We start from the raw sequence: 18,484 nt of genomic DNA, 5'->3' as shown, positions 1-18,484 counted from the left end.
ATCGGGAATCAATTAGGCAGGAAGATCAAGATGCTCAGATCAAATAGAGGTAATAAGTATCTTAGTATCGTATTCCCTGACTACCTCAAGGAATGTGGAATAGAAATGCTCAATAGTTTTTTCATTAGCTACATACAAAAGTTCTTTGGATATTTTTTCTACAAACCTAGTGCCAACGTAGTCTTCGTGGCATGAAGGGGAGTCTTTTGCGGGAGAGAGTTCATATCCAAGGAGGACAATGGGAGTAAAATTGATCTTGAAGAAATTCAAGAGTCAAACAATGAAGGAACCTCTAGAAATGCTATGGATCAACATGAGGAAGAAATTCCAGTTGAATCAATTGATGAGTCGTTACCTCTTAGACGTTCCAGTAGAGTTAGAATGTCACCTGAGTTTTCTGGTTTCCATATTGCTACAGATGGTGATATGTATATCAGCGATAGTACACTGGTAAACTTGGATGAAATTTCTAAATACAAGGAAGCAATGGCATGCCCTGAGTTTGCCGAATGGAAAGATGCAATGAACAACAAGATCAAGTCCATGTATGATAACCAATTCTGGAATTTGGTTGACAATGTACCAGCTCGTTAGACAATTGGATGCAAATGGATCTTCAAGAAGAAGACCAACATGGATGGAAAGGTACACACTTTCAAAGCTCGACTCATTGCGAAGGGATTTACTCAAACCTCAGGGTTTGACTATAATGAGATATTCTCACCAGTAGCTAAGATTAAATCAATTAGGATAATGCTAGGTATAATTGTGTTTCATGACTATGAAATTTGGCAGTTGGATGTCAAAACTGCTTTCCTTAATGGGAAGTTGGCTGAGGATGTTTACATGAATCAGAAATAGGGTTTTGTGGATACTAAGTACCCTAATAGAGTGTGTAATCTTGAGAAATCAATATATGGATCGAAACAAGCTTCTCGCAGATGGAAAATAAGTTTATATACAACAAGAAACATCACAACATAATCCTACTATCACAATATCAATAGTCCATTCGTTTATTATTTTCTTACACCCAACAAAACATACTCTTGAAGACTAAGACTGCAATTTACTATATTCAATACATACATTTATTCCCCATAATAAGATTTCTGAATACATTGCATAAAATTGGGTGTAATACATCACAACTTCCACTTGAAACTAAAATTTAAGGGGAACTTTTGAGCTTGTACTCTATAAGCTTGTCTTCGCACACTCTTTAACTCTACTCATGGATCTACACTTTTGTATACACCTGATAGTTGAAGGGTAATATCAAAATTAACCCTCCAATGTTTTAGGGCGCCTATACTATATAATAGTAGTAAATAAATTTTGTGCGAACATTGGGGGACCTCCATGCTCCCCTTATTAAGCTATCTCTAGGTCCGTCTATGCCTTTAGGCAAAGGGCCTCCTAACTTTACATAGACCATGCTGTATACCTTGGCGAAACATAACTAATGTGTTGTTGTTTGATCTTTACTTGTACAAAAAGTCAAAAGCTTTATACTTGGCAAGCTCTACAGCCAGTTTTATGTTTGCAAAATCCTTTACTTGCAAAGCAGCAAATAAATCATCAATAGAAAAACGTATGCTGCATTTAAACCACAAATTGCTAATTATAATGTAGTTTCATTTGCACTGCATAAGTATTAGGATAATCCTAGTAAACAAACAACGATACATCGAATTAAGAGAATTCCTAAAAAATTATATTCACGATAGAACTGAAGCCAATAAAATTCATTTAATTCATAATTTCCGGATATTGGGCTTGGGAGGGGCGTTGTTCTGTGAGCTAGAGCTCGGTGGAGTTAGAAATGATGGAAACTCTCCTTACTATCTTCAAAAACCAAATAAATTAGTGACAGAAAAACATAATACCTGGAACTATCTTCTTGTAGAACGGAAATATTATCTATGTTGGAATCTTTTGCTTCCCCTGAAACTAAGCGTGGACGCTGCTGGTTAAAAATAACATGATGACGAAGTAGTTCATATACCATTATATAGAAACATATTTTGATCCTTAAACATGAAATTTTACATGTAGTGCTTACAATCGATGATAGAGCTGAAATTTCAAAATTGAGACGAGTTTCCATATGCATATCACAACATCGAGTCTGTATTCTGTTCACTTGCTCCTTGCTTAGAGACTGGATATATAAAGCATGCCAGATCCAAAAATGAGTGGGAGCGGGCACGCATCCTATAAAATTAAGTATTTATTCCCATCATCAAAGTGATTTGGCCTCATATATGACATATGTATATGAGAGAGAGAGAGATCCACCACAAGAAAAGTCTTTATTAGTGACCACCTAAAATTTGGTCACTGAAAACATCATTTGATCACTAGAAATTAAGTGGTCACTGAATTTAGGTAATCCTAAAAATTTAATGACGAATTATATGTGGTGGTCACTAACTCGGTCACTAAAACGCGAAAAAATTAAACTACTTTTGTTTCATATCAAAACAACAATTTAGTGACTACAAATAATTGTCACTATGTTAACTATATAGTGACTAAGAATAATGGTCAATATGTTAGAAGCATAGTGACAAAAAAGTGGTCACTGGAGGTTTAGTGACCAAAAATAGTGATCATTATCGAAGGTTTAGTGACCAAAAATAGTAGTCACTGACTACTCTTATTTAAAACTACACGGCTACTCTTTAAATGGGGAAAAATAATTAGTGACCACCCAATAGTGGTGACTGGCTATATATATATATATATATATATATATATATATATATATATATATATATATATATATATATAATTTTCAATTAATAAAAACTAAAATATTTTTCATAAATTTTTTATTTTTGAAAATAACTACAACTTTATTTTCTTTTTATACATAATTTCGCAATGACCGGTTACATTATTGACAGGTCCTAATCAAACATATTACTATAATAATATTTGGGAAAATTTGAAAAAATAAAAAGAAAAACACATTTGAAAAAGTCTGTTTTATTTATATTTTGACTAAATAAGGAGACTTGATTAATTTTGACCAAATTAATTATATAGATAATTTTTTTAAACACGATTATTTGGTTTAGTAAGCAGGATAAACAAGATGGACTAATTTTGAATACCAATAAAGAGTAATGTGCCCTAAATCGACTCAACACATCTCTTTTTCCCTAAATTGATACACAACAATCTCCAGTTTGACAACATCGAACTCAAGGGAAACACCGTACTTTTACACAAGATATCATACCATCAAGCTTTCTCCATCACATCTCCTTCCAAGCATTTAGATACTCCAAGATAACCGCCCTCCATCGCTATAATAGCGTTACAAATTCATCTTGATTGTCGACCGATTCTGCCGCCATTGTCAACTGGATAACAGTCATCATGGTTGACTAAACAGTTTACCATTGGCAGAGACGTTCATTGATTTGTTGCTTTAGCCAAGTCGATCAATAGTAAAACCAAAAAAAAAATTATGTCTTCGGTGAAGGTGAGATCGAGCTTGGAGACGTTCGGTACAACGGTCATTGTAGGTCAGGTTACCAAGGTTGATAAGGATACATTTTGGCCAATCGTTAATGCCGCCAGTGATAAGACCATTGTCCTGGATATATACACTCAGTGGTAATGAGTTAGCTCAATTATATTCTCCTGCATTTGATATTATTTAATTTCGTGATTGCTTTTCTGAGGAGGTCAAATAGTGTATACTTCTCTTTTGTGATATTGAAACCCTAGACCTGGCTCCGTGGAGTGCTTGTTTATGGAATAAATCATCAGAATCAACAATTTACAAGTATCACAAAGGAAATTGGAAGTTAATGTCTTAATGAAGTTTTCATGTATGGAAGGCAGGGATTAAGGGATAAATGTATTAAAAGTATTATTGTTTCCTAATGATTATGAATTTGGAAGTAGGAAACATATGTAAGCTTTCTTGAATCTTGACATTATTATTAATCATTCATATAATATATATACATATAGTTTCTGCTAAATTTTACATTCTTGCCCTTTAGATTGAGGAAGATGGAAGGGTCTTCCCTGTGAGTGACAATTCATCTACAATAGTTGATTGCCTTTTAAATGAAGCAAGACAAAGAGGAGGTATAACTTTTTTGTTCTTATAACTATAATATTTCTATACTCTATGTTTATTTGTTGGTATTCATGTATTCACGTTTTCACATTTTGTTTGTTAAATTAGTTACACTACAGACACGAAAATCTGTCACATCAGCTTTTTATTTCTCAAAGTGGAAAATTCATACTCAAAATTGAGAAGCATACGATTGATTATGTGCATTTTGTTGAAGCTGATTACTTATTTAATTTCTAGTGGCAGCAGTCAACAGGTTTTTTGTTACACTTTTTGACATATTTATTATATCAAAATATGATGATTAATTTTTTTTCTAAGACATGATTGTTTTGTTACAAGGTTATAATCTTGCTAGTCAACTTGGACATTCTATAATTAAACCGGTTCCAAGTATATTTACATTCAAGATTGATGATATCCAGTTTACAGAGTTATCTGGGGTATTGATTATAATTTATTATGATTATTTTAAAAGTAATTATCATTGTTTTATTTAAGATGATGAGAATTTGAAACATTTTTTTTTTCAGATTACAATCCCATAAGTGAAGGCAAGTTTAAATCTTGAATCTTTGAAGAAGAACATTCCACATCTTACCCATGTAAGCTTTCTCATGAATTTTATAACAAACTTATAAATTTATAAATACACAAATAAATAAAAGTACATTGCTATTTCTTGAATTTAGGTTGGGCCAATGTTAGTTACACATTTGGGATTTAGTGGGCAAGTAATTCTTCGCTTATCTGCTTGGGGGGGGGGGGTGATCTTTTTGATTCTATTTATAAAGGCAAGAAACCAATTTCTTTATTATTTATTTATTTATTTATTTTAATTCCATAACTTTACATACGTATCAATTCAGGAAAACTTCTTGTTGACTTTTCTCCCGATTTTTCAAATGAAGATATAAACGCGTTGCTATCTCAAGACAAAAAAGAGTTTCCGGTATTTTTTATTCGTAAATCCATAAAGTAAATTCAACAATTTTTTTAAAAAAACAATTGGTTTCATATTTTATGTTGGTATACATTTTGCAGAAACAAAAAGTAAGTGGTTCATAACCTCAAGAATTTGGGAACATGAAACAATTTTGGAAACATTTGTTGAATCATGATGTTTGTATGATTATCTTAATTCGAAAAATGAGAATTATATTACAAGAAATTCTTATAAAATTTTCTGTGTAGGGTATTGATGAAGATATATTGTAGGCTTCCAAATCAAATAACTCATTGATGTCAATTGCTGCTCTATTAAAGCAATGCTCTTTTTTAGTGAAAGGAAAGGTATCATATAAGTCAAAATTGGTCAATTTTGGTTTTTATTTTTTTCAATTCAACAAGTTAATATTTTTGTCAGAGTGCTTGTTTTTGTAATCCTATTATGTATTTCAATTAATTTAGGGCCAATTCAAGGATGAATTTGTTACAGTTGGAGGTGTTCCATTATCTCAGGTGCCTCTCTTTTATTGTTAAAAATATTCACATTCCCTTTTGCTTTAATCTTTTTGATATATTTTAACTTGTCTTTCTTTCTTTTCTTGTTTGCTTACTTTTTGAAATAGATACTACATGGTGTCATAGGTAAGTTCTACACTTCTGTCTCATTGATAAGCTATGACTTCATATTTCATTTCCACAATTTAAATTTCAATAAATATATATTTCTTATTTTTATGCTATTTTTGGCATGAAAAAGGCTTGGTAAGATCCCCAATTTCAACAACATTGCCTCAAATAAGTTCAAGATTGTATGTAGTGTGGGGAATCCTTTATAGTTTTCTTGAGGTTAGAGCTCTCTTCCTTTTAGTTAATAATTTTTAGTTTTATTATAGATTTACTGAGATAAAAAAATTTGATTGTGACAGGTTCAAACACATCCTATTGTTAGCTCTTTGGTCATTAGTTGGAGTATCACCAAGGTATAAAAATATTTGAGCTTGAAGAAATGGAAGAAAAAAATAAATGATTTCATTATTTTGTAACAATATATTATTTATGGTGTTGATAATTAGATTATTAGATACTCTTTCTTTGGGACAAAAGAGGCATTTGGTTCTACTCCATACTGGCTTTTATGGCTCAAGTTTGACCTTCATTCTTTGGTCAACTAGGTTCAAGAATTTATTTCTCATTATTTTTCTACTCTCTTTTATAAAAATTGTAACTTTTGGTTGTGTGAGTGTAGGTATAGCACATTTCTTGTGTTATATCCAATTGGCATCTTAAGTGAAATTGCTATGATCTATAATGCATTGCCTTGTATGAAGGTAACAACCCTCCATTCCTACTACCATATAATATGACCTTTTACCCTTTGCTTTTCCTTGACTTTTTGTATTAAGTAAAAAAGAGACACCTATATAGATGGCTTACCATATAATATGACCATTTAGTTATCTATTTAGAAATGATGCTTGTTAACAAAGAAGTAGTATCTAACTCTTGCTTGAGTAAATGGTCATTTTATCCTTCTCTTTGGTCAATGATCATTTTACCCTTCTAGTTAAAAACAATGCTTGCTAACAAGAAAACAATATCTTACTTTTGTTAGATTAAATGAACGTTTAACCATTCTATTTAGAAACAATGCTTACTCACAAAAGAAATAGTATCTTACTCTTGTTTGAGCAAATGATCATTTTACCCTTCTATTTAGAAACAATCCTTACCAACAAAAGAAACAATATCCTACTCTCCTTTGAGTACATGACCATTTTACAAGAAGGTACCCGATTATTTTCATATATATATATATATATATATATATATATATATATATATATATATATATATATATATATATATATATATATATATATATATATATATATAAGCTTAGGTTATTCTATTCAGAGTAATTATTGTGTTATTGTATGAATAAATGTGGGCCAATAAAATTTACTTATTTTAAGAATGTGATTAATATGTATTATTGAATTAAATATAATTGAAAAATATCATCTTAATTAATTACAAGGGTAATTTAGTCAGTTAATATAGATTTAATAAAGGAAATTTGCATATTTTAAGGGATCATAGATTCTATTAATTTTAAAAATCCGATTTTACGAATTATAAGGTTTTTAATTCGGACATTCTGGCAGAATATGTTTGAGTGTGTTCGAAAATAAAAATATTCTTGAACCATAAAATAATAAAAATATTCTTGAACATATTTCTAGATAATGAATTTAAAAATTTCTTGTAGAATAACAAAATTCTTGAACCATCAATTGAAGAATTAAAACAAAAAATTACATTAATTCTTATAGAATACATGTAACAATTGCTAAGAATTACATTTATTGTAAAAAGAATAAAACTAAAAAACTTTCAAATTGTAGAAAAACTTCAAAAATCTAACAAATACATTAATTCATTCTAAAAGAATAATGTTGCTAAGAAACACTTTCAATTTCTTTGTCTGTTCTTCAAGCATCAACTTCTTCAAGCATCAACTTCTGTGAAAACAAATCCAATTGTAGTTTAGAATCCAATAACGCATTAGCAGATGATAAATAAAAAAAACTATATTCCTTTGGAAAAATATGCGGACTTGTTAACTGGACCAAAACCAATAACCAAAAATTGTAGAACATGTATATTAATGATAAATATCCATACTCCATTCCAACAGAATTAGAATTTGTGTTTCCATTCCAATAGAATTTGAATTCGCGATTCCATTCCTATAGAATTGGAATTGTATAAAATACACAAACCACTAAGGGATTACTAGAAGTGAATACCAATATTGTAAATAGGAAATATGTGAGATCTTATTCTCAAATTAGTTTTTTTTTTTTCTATTTTGAAGTGAAAGAACATGTCTAGTTTGAAGCATATTAGCTTAAATTGGTATTTTCTTTCATTAAGACCAAGTGTTTTAGACAATATGTGAATATGTGATTTTAAACTCAAATGTAATTGTTTGCAAACTCTCGCCTATTGGCATCACATAACAGAAAGAGGGCATCAAGTTAAAATTTAACCCTGGTATAACAAGGAAAAACTAATATTAATATATCTTCAAAATTTTGTGAAAACTTAATATAATAAGTTTCAATTTTGAAATTCTAAATAAGATTGCCCTAAGTCATTTCATCAAATAGTTTATGTGCTAAACATAAATTAAGCCGGATTGAAATGTGATGGAGAAATTATAATTAAACAAACGATTTCCACTTCACAAACTTAAGCTTTTACAAACGATAATTTGTTGTCATTCAATCCCACTGAAACAAATCAGTGAAGAATGTGGAAATCAACATGATGGATAGACAAAAAAATAAGGATTGAAACTGATGCTTACCTTTCTATCGATAACCAGATAACCACTCTGGATTGTTGACAGATGGCTTCAAGGATGATAAACGCTTCAACAAAGATGAATAGCGGAGATCGAGGAGTGGATGCCGACAGGTTAGCCGGAGGTAAGCAGTCGACTGAGGGTCGTCTCGTGTGGCCGGAGGTAAGCAGCGTGGATGAAGTGCAAGCGGTGAGCAGCGGAAGTGACCAACACCGATTGACAGTCTTCTGGTGTGGCCGGAGACATAATCGTTTGAACATTGGAGGATTCACGATATAGGCGGAATCCATCTTTGCCCGATCAAAAGGAACACGCGTTTAAAAGCCCTAATCTTTTAAGTGGATCCACTTGTTGAAAGCAAAGACGCCCTTATTTATTTAGGTTATAAATCAATACCATGATTATAGGGATTATTTTTGGAAGTTACTAAACAAATTACTAAATTACCCTTATTTATTTATTTAATTATTTAATTTTGATTGACCCACATTAATGCATACAATAACACAATAATTACTTTAAACACCCGAACCTAGTGCGCGCTCTCTCTCTCTCTCTCTATATATATATATATATATATATATATACATATATATATATATTATATATATATATATATATATTTATTTATATATATAAGAGAGAGAGAGAGAGAGGGAGGGTATATAGAAATGAGTATATTATAAGAAGGTACCTGATTATTTTCATATAGAGCCCGAGGGTCAATAAATAAGGTGAACACATAGAACAATGAACCATTGGAATAGGTTAATTAACTCATAATAAAGAACGTAAAAAAATTAATTATATGAGTCGAGTTGAGTGTGACAAAACTCAATAAAAATTTTGGAGGTTCATTCAGGACTTTTCTAAGATTACTGTCCCTTCGACCAGCTTGACAAATAAGATTTTGGATTTCTATTGGGGGCCTGAGCAGTAGGTTGCATTTAAGACTCTGAGGCGGAAGTTATGTGTGGCCCCAATATTGACTATACCTGAGAGTGTTAAGGATTTTATGGTATATTCTGATGCGTCAATCAATAGTTTTGGGGTGGTACTCATGTAGTAGGGTAGGGTCATTGTGTATGTATCCAGGAAATTAAAGCCTCATGAGGTTAGGTATCCGACACATGTCTTGGAGTTGGGGGCTATGGTACTTCCCCTAAAGATTTGGTGATACTATCTTTTTGGGGTCTGTTTTACCATCTACACAGACCAAACGAGCTTGATATATCTTATGGATCACCTGAATCTTAACATGAGATAGCACAAGTGGCTCAACATAGTCAAGGATTATGACTATGAGAATCTTTATTATCCATGGAAGGTCAATGCGGTTGACGATGCTTTGAGTCGCAAGGCGGCTAGTACTCCCATTCAAGAGCTCTATTTCAGGAGGACCATCGAATCACCACTCCTAGATTTGATCAAGAAGGCTCAAACGGAAGGAATCAGGTGAGAGAATTGGAAGAAGGAGAAGATTAAGGGTCAAATTGGTAGATTTGTCACCGATAGTCACAAACATATGACCAGTGTGGTCAGGTTTGGGTCCCAGTTTTTGGTGGGGTCCGACAGACATTAATGGAGGAGGCACATAAGTTATGGTTCTCTATTCACCCTGGAGTCATGAAGATGTATCGAGACTTGAGATTTAGCTATTGGTGGTCATGCATGAAGTGAGATATAGCATGGTATATGTAGAGATGCTTGACTTGTCGGATGGTCATGAAAGAGCATTAGAGGCCACATGGTAAGTTATAGCCTTTGGAGGTATGCATTTGGAAATAGGAGTAAATCACTATGGATTTGATCACCAAGTTTTCGAGGACGGCCAAGGGATTAGATGTCATTTGGGCTATTGTTGATCACCTCACCAAGAGTGCCCATTTTCTCTCTATTCAAGAGAGTTCTTTGGTTAAGAAATTGGTCGACGTTTATCTGCGCGAAATAAATTCATGCCACGGTGTACCAGTCTCTATCGAATTTGATCGCGATGTAAAGTTTACTTCTCGGTTTTGGGAGAGATTTAATGAGGAGTTGGTACGAGACTACACTTCAACACTTCTTATCACCCTCAGACTGATGGTCAGAGTGAGCAAACTATTTAGATGCTCGTGGATATGTTGATGGAGCTGAGACGCCTACCTTCCCCTAGCTGAGTTTACGTACAACAACAACTATCATTCTAGCATTAGTGTGCCTTCATATGAGTTTCTTTATTGTAGGAAGTGTCATACTCTAATTTATTGGGGAAAGGTCGGTCATAGAGTCATGGGGAGGACTGAGGTGGTTCTCCACTTGACAAAGCTTATTCAGGAAATCAGATAGGTTGCAGACAACACAGAGCATACATAAGAGTTATGCTGATAGGCTATGGCCTGAGCTGGAGTTTCAACCTGGGTACATGGTTTTGCTGAAGGCATCACCCTGGAATGGTGTTATACGCTTCAGAAAGAAGGGAAATTTGGGCCCCTGGTTCATCGGACCTTTTCCCATAGTGGCTAAGGTAGGCAAGGTGGCCTACCAGTTGGATTTGTCGGATGAGCTTAGTCAGATTCATAGCACCTTTCATGTTTCTCAGATTCAGAAGTGCTTGGTTGATGATGCTGTGGTGGTCTCACTAGATGACATTTAGGTCAACGAGAACCTAAACTATGTGGAGAGGTTGGTGCCTATTCTAGCTAAGAAGACGAAGGCCTTGTGCAACAAGGTGGTACTCCTAGTTAAGGTTCAGTGGCATGATCAGAAGGGTTCTGAATGGACATAGGAGCCCGAGTCGAAGATGTGTAAGCACCACCCTGCTAAAGATTTTAAGGACAAAATCTAGTTCAAGTGGGGGAGAATTGTAACGCCAAGTTTCTGGTATGTTCCTCGTAAGCAGTTAATGTTTAAAGTTTTGGATTTCTGGTGGCCACGTCATGGTGGGTGAGTTCCGATGACATGGCCATGGCCCAAGAATACGCACATCATTAGTGGGTGCCATGGTGTGGCAATATAATGGCCACGATGTGGTAGCAGTTTAATAGAAAAACCTAATTCTAGGGTTTGTGCCCTTATTTTAAGGGATGTGATGGCTAAGTTTGCTCCCCCTCAGTCTCTATCACTCTCCTTCAGCCCCCACAACAAATCCTAGCTTCCATTGTTAACTTTTGAGCTTTTGGTGGTGTATGGTGGTGTCTTGAAGAAGAAAAAGGTGACCCTTGAAGATTTGTTTCAACAAGAAACTCTCCCCTTCCTAACTGTGCATCTTTTCTGGACTTTTTTTAAGTCCTCAAGTTCCAAACATTGTGACTCCATGTGCTTAGATCTTGGTTTTCTTGTGTTATTCTTCATGATTAAAGAAGTTGGAATGTTGGGGTTCTATAAAGTTGCCAACTTTATGGATCCATAGAGTCCTTTTGTAGTTAGAATTGATCGATCCAAAGTTTGATAAAGTTTTGACGTCTTGCATGTGATCTTGACCCCATTTTATACCATTTTGACCTAGCTTGAGCTAAAGACATGCATTCAACATGCATGTCTATAAAGCTACAATTTTTATGATCTTTTGGGAGTATGGAAGCATTCTGGAAAGTTTAAATAAGTGGGGAAAACGATAAAGATTTGAAAGGTTTAAGCTAGTTTGGACAGTTCCTAAGATGTGGGGGATTAGTCGCCATGCTGTGGTATTTGGCAAAATCGCGTCTATTGTGTCCTATTATCCCCACGACATGGAATAAGCTCGTCCATGTCGTGGCGACCGACATTCGACTTTTTCACCATTGCCCGTTGACTTTAACCAAATTTGATTTGTTAGATTGATAGATCTATAAGATAACCTGTATTGCTGGTTATTGTTTATCTATTGCAAATGTGGACATAGTACGATTGGATTGAGGCGGTACAACATTGTCCTATAGGCCAAAAAACCCAGGGAAATCCAGTTGGGAGACTGTGGGCTAGGGGTAATCTTAGTTGGTAGACTATTGGCCTGATATGCTTGCATTGTTTATGTATTGTTGTTTGGGTTATTTTGGGGGAACTTACCAAGCTTTGACTTACAGTTGTTGATTTTAATGTTTCAGGTAGTTCTGATGATTAGGGCAAGTCGAAGGTGTGATCGTACACATCCTCATATGGTGTTATGTTTTGAAAGATTGACTTGATACTCTGATTTCCTTGGTATGATTTGAAAACATTGGTTGATTATCTTTGGTTTCTAATGGAAATCTTTTTATAAAAAGAAAAAATTTATCATGGTTTTTGGGATGTTACAAAGAAGAAAATAAAAATGGTAAAGTAGTATTTTTTTTTTTTACATGGATCAAGACCAACCACGTAAGTTTTAGACCCACAGGGATCATGTTAAAAAACATACAGTGAGTTTCTGATATTTGGTAAACAACAAAGTAATTTTGTATTTTTACTATATATGTGCATCTACTTCTACTTGTCTGTTCAACTTCTTATGGTACAAGTGCAATGTGGAGTTGTAAGTACAATATATATGAACAACAAACAATATTTATTTAAGAGTAACACAAAGGTAATTAATAATAGTAAAAAATACAATAGTAATCGTTTTTTAAAATTTTTTAGAACAAAATAGCCACAAAATGATAAATACCTAAATAGTTATAATTTTTGTAGTTAGGCCAATTGCAAAAAGGTATATATAGTTGGCTGCAACTTTATTAATTTTTTTTTTCAAACTTCGAACCTTAGTAACTCCTTTATAAGAACTCTTTTCAGCTGATTTTTTTCATTATGTTCTTTGTGAAAATGTTTTCCACTGATATATTACACTTCAAATTTAGATGTTATGAAGTCATAACTTTTTAGTTCCACAATAGGCTAGGTGGTGAAAAAGATTAAAAAAAAGTAACTTTGATCATTCAATATTTTCACAAAGGAACTCTGTTTGAGCTTTAAAAAGGCATTGTGTTTGCGGTAATAAGGGCTTTCCGTGGCCATATTACACTCGCAAGTTGGATGTCCGAAAATCATATTTTTTTAGCTCCAACAAAGGTCATAGCTTTTGCATACTAAGTTTATAGCAACCGTCATACCATTTGGTTTCTACCAATGACAAAGATGGTCTACAAAAATCTAAAAAAAAAAATTCTTGGTCAACATTTAAAAAAATTATGGTGTCTGCCTAAATATTTTTACTGGCATCAACCTCAAAAATCTCAAAAATAAATAAATAAATTATCAGTCAACCAAATTTTTGCAGATGATGGTTAATTGGGAATATAGTGGCAATTAGGGGTGTAAACGAGCCGAACCGAACCCGATCCTGACAAAGCTCGAGCTCGGCTCGTTTAATTTCGAAGAAGCTCGAGCTTGATTCGAGCCTTAAAATGAAGCTTGGGCTCGGCTCGTTAACAATTTAGTGAACTTGCGAGCCTAAACGAGCTCAAACGAGCCTATATATATATATATATATATATATATATATATATATATATATATATATATATATATATATATAGACTCGTTTAGGCTCACGAGTCCACTAATTGAAGTGCGGCTCGAGCTCGTTTAATAAACGAGCCTCATATTTAGGCTCGAGCTTGGCTCGGGCTCATTTAATTCGATCTCGAGTCGAGCTTTTAACGAGTCGATCCCGAGTAGCTCACGAGTAGCTCGGCTCAGTTACACCCTTAATGGCCATTTGGGTCATTTTTCATATTTATGGCTATTTTATGTTAAAAAGACATAAACATATCTAATATTGTTATTTTCTTATATATGTTAACACCTTCATGGTTTAAGACAACAATTTACTAAGTGTGTTGGAGCTAGACTAAAAAGTTCTACCATAATTACAATACGTTCTACAAAAAAAAACCATGATTTTATCTTACATGCATTGTTTAGTATTTCTTGCTTTAAGGGCGGAGGGAGTCCATACCTCCCACCTCTTTCGACCCATAAACAACATATATGTCACATAGGTATTTTCTCTCGACTCTCACTTCTAACTCTCCCACCATCAACACTTAGGTTAGGCGGAGCGGAGCTCGGTGAAGCTCACATTTGAGTTCGCCTTGATATATACCACACCACCAACACGATATGCCGGGTTTGGTGACCAAACTTTAAGACTAGCTATCGACCCCTCTCTTTTTTGCCTTATTCCCCTTTTATTCTCCCTGCCTCGAACAACCTCATCTCTTCTACTTTCTTCCACTCCCAGTAGTTGGCATTGTTGAAGCAGAGATGTAGAAGGTGGTGGAGTTCAGCTAGTCTGGCACCACTCCCCTCATCCTTAGAAATCTATCGGTTCTTAAACTGCACTTTGTTACAAGTATATGAGGAGGATGACAAGTGAAAAGAACTTGATGCAAATTTATGTATTATTTTCATTTTTCTTATCTTTTGTTGATATAAAGATGAATTTACTTATGCTAGATAACCTTTTTATTTCTTATATATATATATATATATATATATATATATATATATATATATATATATATATATATATATATATATATATATATATACTATTTGGAACCTCAAGAAAATTACATTTGTTTCTATAAGAAGATTTGGCAAGCAAGCATAATCATACATAACACGAGAAAGGCTAGAAAAACACATTAGCTTTTCTTTTGCCTAAAGGCACCATTGCTCCAACTCTGCTAAACTGGCTTGCACATATTGCCCATTGTCGGAAGTACACCAATCCCGGTGCAGAAGAAGATGCAAAAGTAAACAAGATAATTACAAAAGAATATTTACCATGGAAAACCATGAAAATCACACACAAAACAAATAGTTTAGCAACAAAACACCTATTAAATACTTGAACAGTAATATATGAGAAAGTTTGAGCAAATATCTTCTTAACAATTATGGGAGGCACCTGAAATGAAACAAAAAATCAGAAAATATGGCAGATGTAATATTCAAGAAAAATGCTATGCACTTTGAATAATGTAATATATGTTCATGAGATGTGTATATGTATTAGGACATCCACAATCCATTGAACTTTATAGAATTCAATGGATTGCCACATTTTTTTAACATTCCATACAAGTCTATTAATTTCTTTCCACAATTCATTAAACTCTACAAAGTTCAATAGAAAATTTACAAAAGCTAATTTGTAGTATATATTTAAGAATTAAAAACTTTTATTTTTCCCATTAAAAAGCTTAATGGTCATTAAACTCCAAATCAATTAAATGTCAAGTAAGCATCTCACTATGATAGAGTTTTATCCGTTGAATGACAGACTTTTCACCTAATTCAAATCTCTCGTTGAACTCACTATTGTGGATACTCCAACTCTGAATGACATCATATCTATGTTTCTCAATTAATGAAATATTTTGTTTGGTTTTGTTTTGTTTTTAAATAGACCCACCATAGTTATAACTTATAAGTATTAATTGTAACATTTATAGAAGAAACATGGAGTCATGGATATGCACATACATAATTTTGCCTCAATGTGTTGAGGAAAGTACTTAGATGACCAACAATCCCATGCCAGTGATTCCATTCAAAACCTATGAGAATGAACAACCTTTGTGGAACCTTGAATTTCACACTTTCATGGACGCTGGAGGGGACAAACGTTGGCTGGACAAAACTCGCCTGGACAAAATTCGCCTTCACAAGTCGATAGGAGCATCATCGAATAGAAATTTGGTTTTAAACAAGAAAATGAGTCCATGCAAGGTTACAATAATAGTATTATAGGTGAGGATGAATCAAAGTTCAACTACCTGAATACATAAGGCAAGTAGTAATCCCACCTCCTTCTTCAAGTTGTCACGAATAATGCCATACGTTTTCTCTACACATTCTGTTAGTTGTTGTTTGCAATGCAAAGTTAGTTGTTTGGCTTCAACTTGTTGTACTACCTCATTCAGGTGAGTAGAAGACACGGATGATCAAAATCCCTAAATATATAACAAGAAAATCTGGAACGCAAGTATATAATTTGGAAAAAGATAAAACCAACATTAACATGATTAAAAACCAATACCAAGGCCATTCTTTCAATTGGTGATGTTGGGGGATTTGCACAATCAAATTTTAGACTTTTTTGGATCAAGAATAACAAAGTAGATGCATCTGATAACCAATACGCCATGTGAGTCGTATTATATTGATCCTGTAATATGATTCAAAAGGATTGTTACAATTGGAATACTCAGGCTAATTAATTTTTTTTTAATTTGCATCTTTATGTAACATATATGCAAATAAAGGGAATGAATACTAAAAGGAAATAAAATAAGGCTGAATCATTTGAAGAAATTTTTGTTGGTACATGGTTTCATGAATTGAAAGTAATTAATGAAATTGAGAGGATCATATTGGGGAAGAATGGTTTCATTCAGAAGAGTTAAACCACTACTAATTAATGAAGTAATTAGATACAGTTGTATATATTCACCAACTATCATAATGAATAATCTAACCAACTGAATTAGCAATTTCACAGTAAATTACTAATTCACCCCTAGTTAGTTGGAAAGGACCTAACATCTCAGTTTAGTTGTAAATTTACTCTTTTCACCCGAAAAGTATATCCGCCCCATACACAAATTCAAAAAGAGGAGAAACTGAAAACACTTTGCATATATGCTTTTACAACGATTTGGTAGGCGCTCATGAATTAATTCCGTCTGTACTTAAATAGTGCATGAACTTATTACTATGGAAGGAATTACCTCGATTGCTGAGTTAAATATATGAATCAGTCGATCAAACACCGAGGTTCTTTCAGCTTCAAGAAATTTCAAATGGAGAAGGCATTTATAGATGGTAAAGGCTGCAACAGTTTTACCATGACTGAATCCGATATCTTCCCTAAAACACTCTATAATGGCATCAGCATTTTCCTGCAATAAACCATAATTATGAACGAATGGATAAATAAAAAGGTATCATGGACATATATAGTTTACTAGCTAGTTGACCATCAAGTGGCAGTATATGAGGATTGTGACAAAAATAATTACATGAAAGACTTACTTGAATGTGAATGCTTCGTCAATCTTTTCGACGATTGTGTCCATCGTAGGGCGATCCTTGAAATTGGAACTAACACACTGATACGCACTTTCTTTAAACGTATTAAAAGAAACAGTATCAATCTGATCTCTAATGTCGTTATCAATTAACTTGTTTTCATTATTCTGTTCGTATCGTCGGACGAAATTCATCAGCGACTGTGGCCTATCATCTCCAATGTTCCTTGGAAGATATACCAACATTACACTTAGCATTTCAAACATCATCACCCCAAATGAGTATACATCTGATTCTTTTGTAAGGATGCCACTTTCACCGTATCTAGGATCCAAGTAAAACGGTGTACATGCAACCTTTGTATAGAGTTGGGTATTTGGCAGATTTTTGGGACCAACTTTTGACAAACCAAAATCACAAATTTTGGCGATCAAATTCTCATATAACAATATGTTAGCACTTTTTACATCTCTATGTATTACTCTATTGGGCTCCTTAAGACCCAAGTGAGGATAATCGAGCCCTCTTGCTGCACCTAAGTAGATCTTCAAACGCTGTGTCCATTTTATGCCATGTCTCTTATCTGGGACTTGGAGATGATAATCAAGGCTTCCATTACTAGCATAATCACGACCGATAATCATCTCGTTGTCATCATTACAATAACCAACGAAAGATATGATGTTCTCATGGTGGAGTCTTGAAACCATCTGAAACTCATTGATGAACTCAGACTCTCCTTCGTAGCCTTCGTGGTCTAGTCATTTGAAAGCAATTGTTTGGTTTTACCAAAGTTCAGAGAGTTGTCCTTTGTAGACCATACCGAATCCATTGCTTCCAATAAGTCTTTTAGGACTAAAATCTTTGGTGGACCGGATGATCTCCTCTAATGGAATTAGGTATCTCTGAATGTTTACTTGTGAAGAAGACATTGCCTTTTGATATTGGTGAAAACCTATGGTTATAGAATATATATACAAAAAGGAGTAATGTACTTTCCTTAGATATAGATCCAAGAGAAATACAAGTTAGCATTTGACTTTTAACAACTGACGTTTTTTATTATTTATTAGAAGGATTCC

At 33.6% G+C, this 18,484-nt stretch overlaps 1 protein-coding gene across 5 annotated transcripts; it reads left to right on the top strand.

Moving 5' to 3' along the window:
• Window positions 1–3,143: 3,143 nt before the first annotated feature.
• Window positions 3,144–12,669, top strand: LOC145098439 (very-long-chain (3R)-3-hydroxyacyl-CoA dehydratase PASTICCINO 2A-like). Of its 5 annotated transcripts, XR_013704559.1 has the most exons (15): window positions 3,145–3,933; window positions 4,026–4,113; window positions 4,214–4,361; window positions 4,448–4,548; window positions 4,639–4,710; window positions 4,798–4,899; window positions 4,975–5,057; window positions 5,300–5,398; window positions 5,516–5,566; window positions 5,677–5,695; window positions 5,811–5,899; window positions 5,980–6,033; window positions 6,127–6,225; window positions 6,300–6,381; window positions 12,488–12,669. XR_013704559.1 is itself a non-coding variant. In XM_079036090.1 (14 exons), the coding sequence occupies exons 9-14, from the start codon at window positions 5,348–5,350 to the stop codon at window positions 6,223–6,225; spliced, it is 363 nt and encodes a 120-aa protein (XP_078892216.1). In that variant the 5' UTR covers window positions 3,145–3,630; window positions 3,858–3,933; window positions 4,026–4,113; window positions 4,214–4,361; window positions 4,448–4,548; window positions 4,639–4,710; window positions 4,798–4,899; window positions 4,975–5,057; window positions 5,300–5,347; the 3' UTR covers window positions 6,226–6,288. The 5 variants fall into 5 exon arrangements, 4 of the variants coding, with proteins under 4 accessions (XP_078892212.1, XP_078892216.1, XP_078892207.1 ...); XM_079036090.1 differs by lacking the exons at window positions 6,300–6,381; window positions 12,488–12,669 and having other exon boundaries at window positions 3,145–3,630; window positions 3,858–3,933; window positions 6,127–6,288; XM_079036081.1 differs by lacking the exons at window positions 6,300–6,381; window positions 12,488–12,669 and having other exon boundaries at window positions 3,145–3,630; window positions 3,745–3,933; window positions 6,127–6,288.
• Window positions 12,670–18,484: the final 5,815 nt, after the last annotated feature.

The sequence above is a fragment of the Lactuca serriola genome, chromosome 1, assembly GCF_051521515.1.
Source record: "Lactuca serriola cultivar US96UC23 chromosome 1, Lser_US96UC23_V15, whole genome shotgun sequence".
In the NCBI taxonomy this organism is placed as follows: Eukaryota; Viridiplantae; Streptophyta; class Magnoliopsida; order Asterales; family Asteraceae; genus Lactuca; species Lactuca serriola.
The sequence above is the reverse complement of the archived record's forward strand: the minus strand, read 5'-3'. Positions and strand labels throughout refer to the sequence as shown.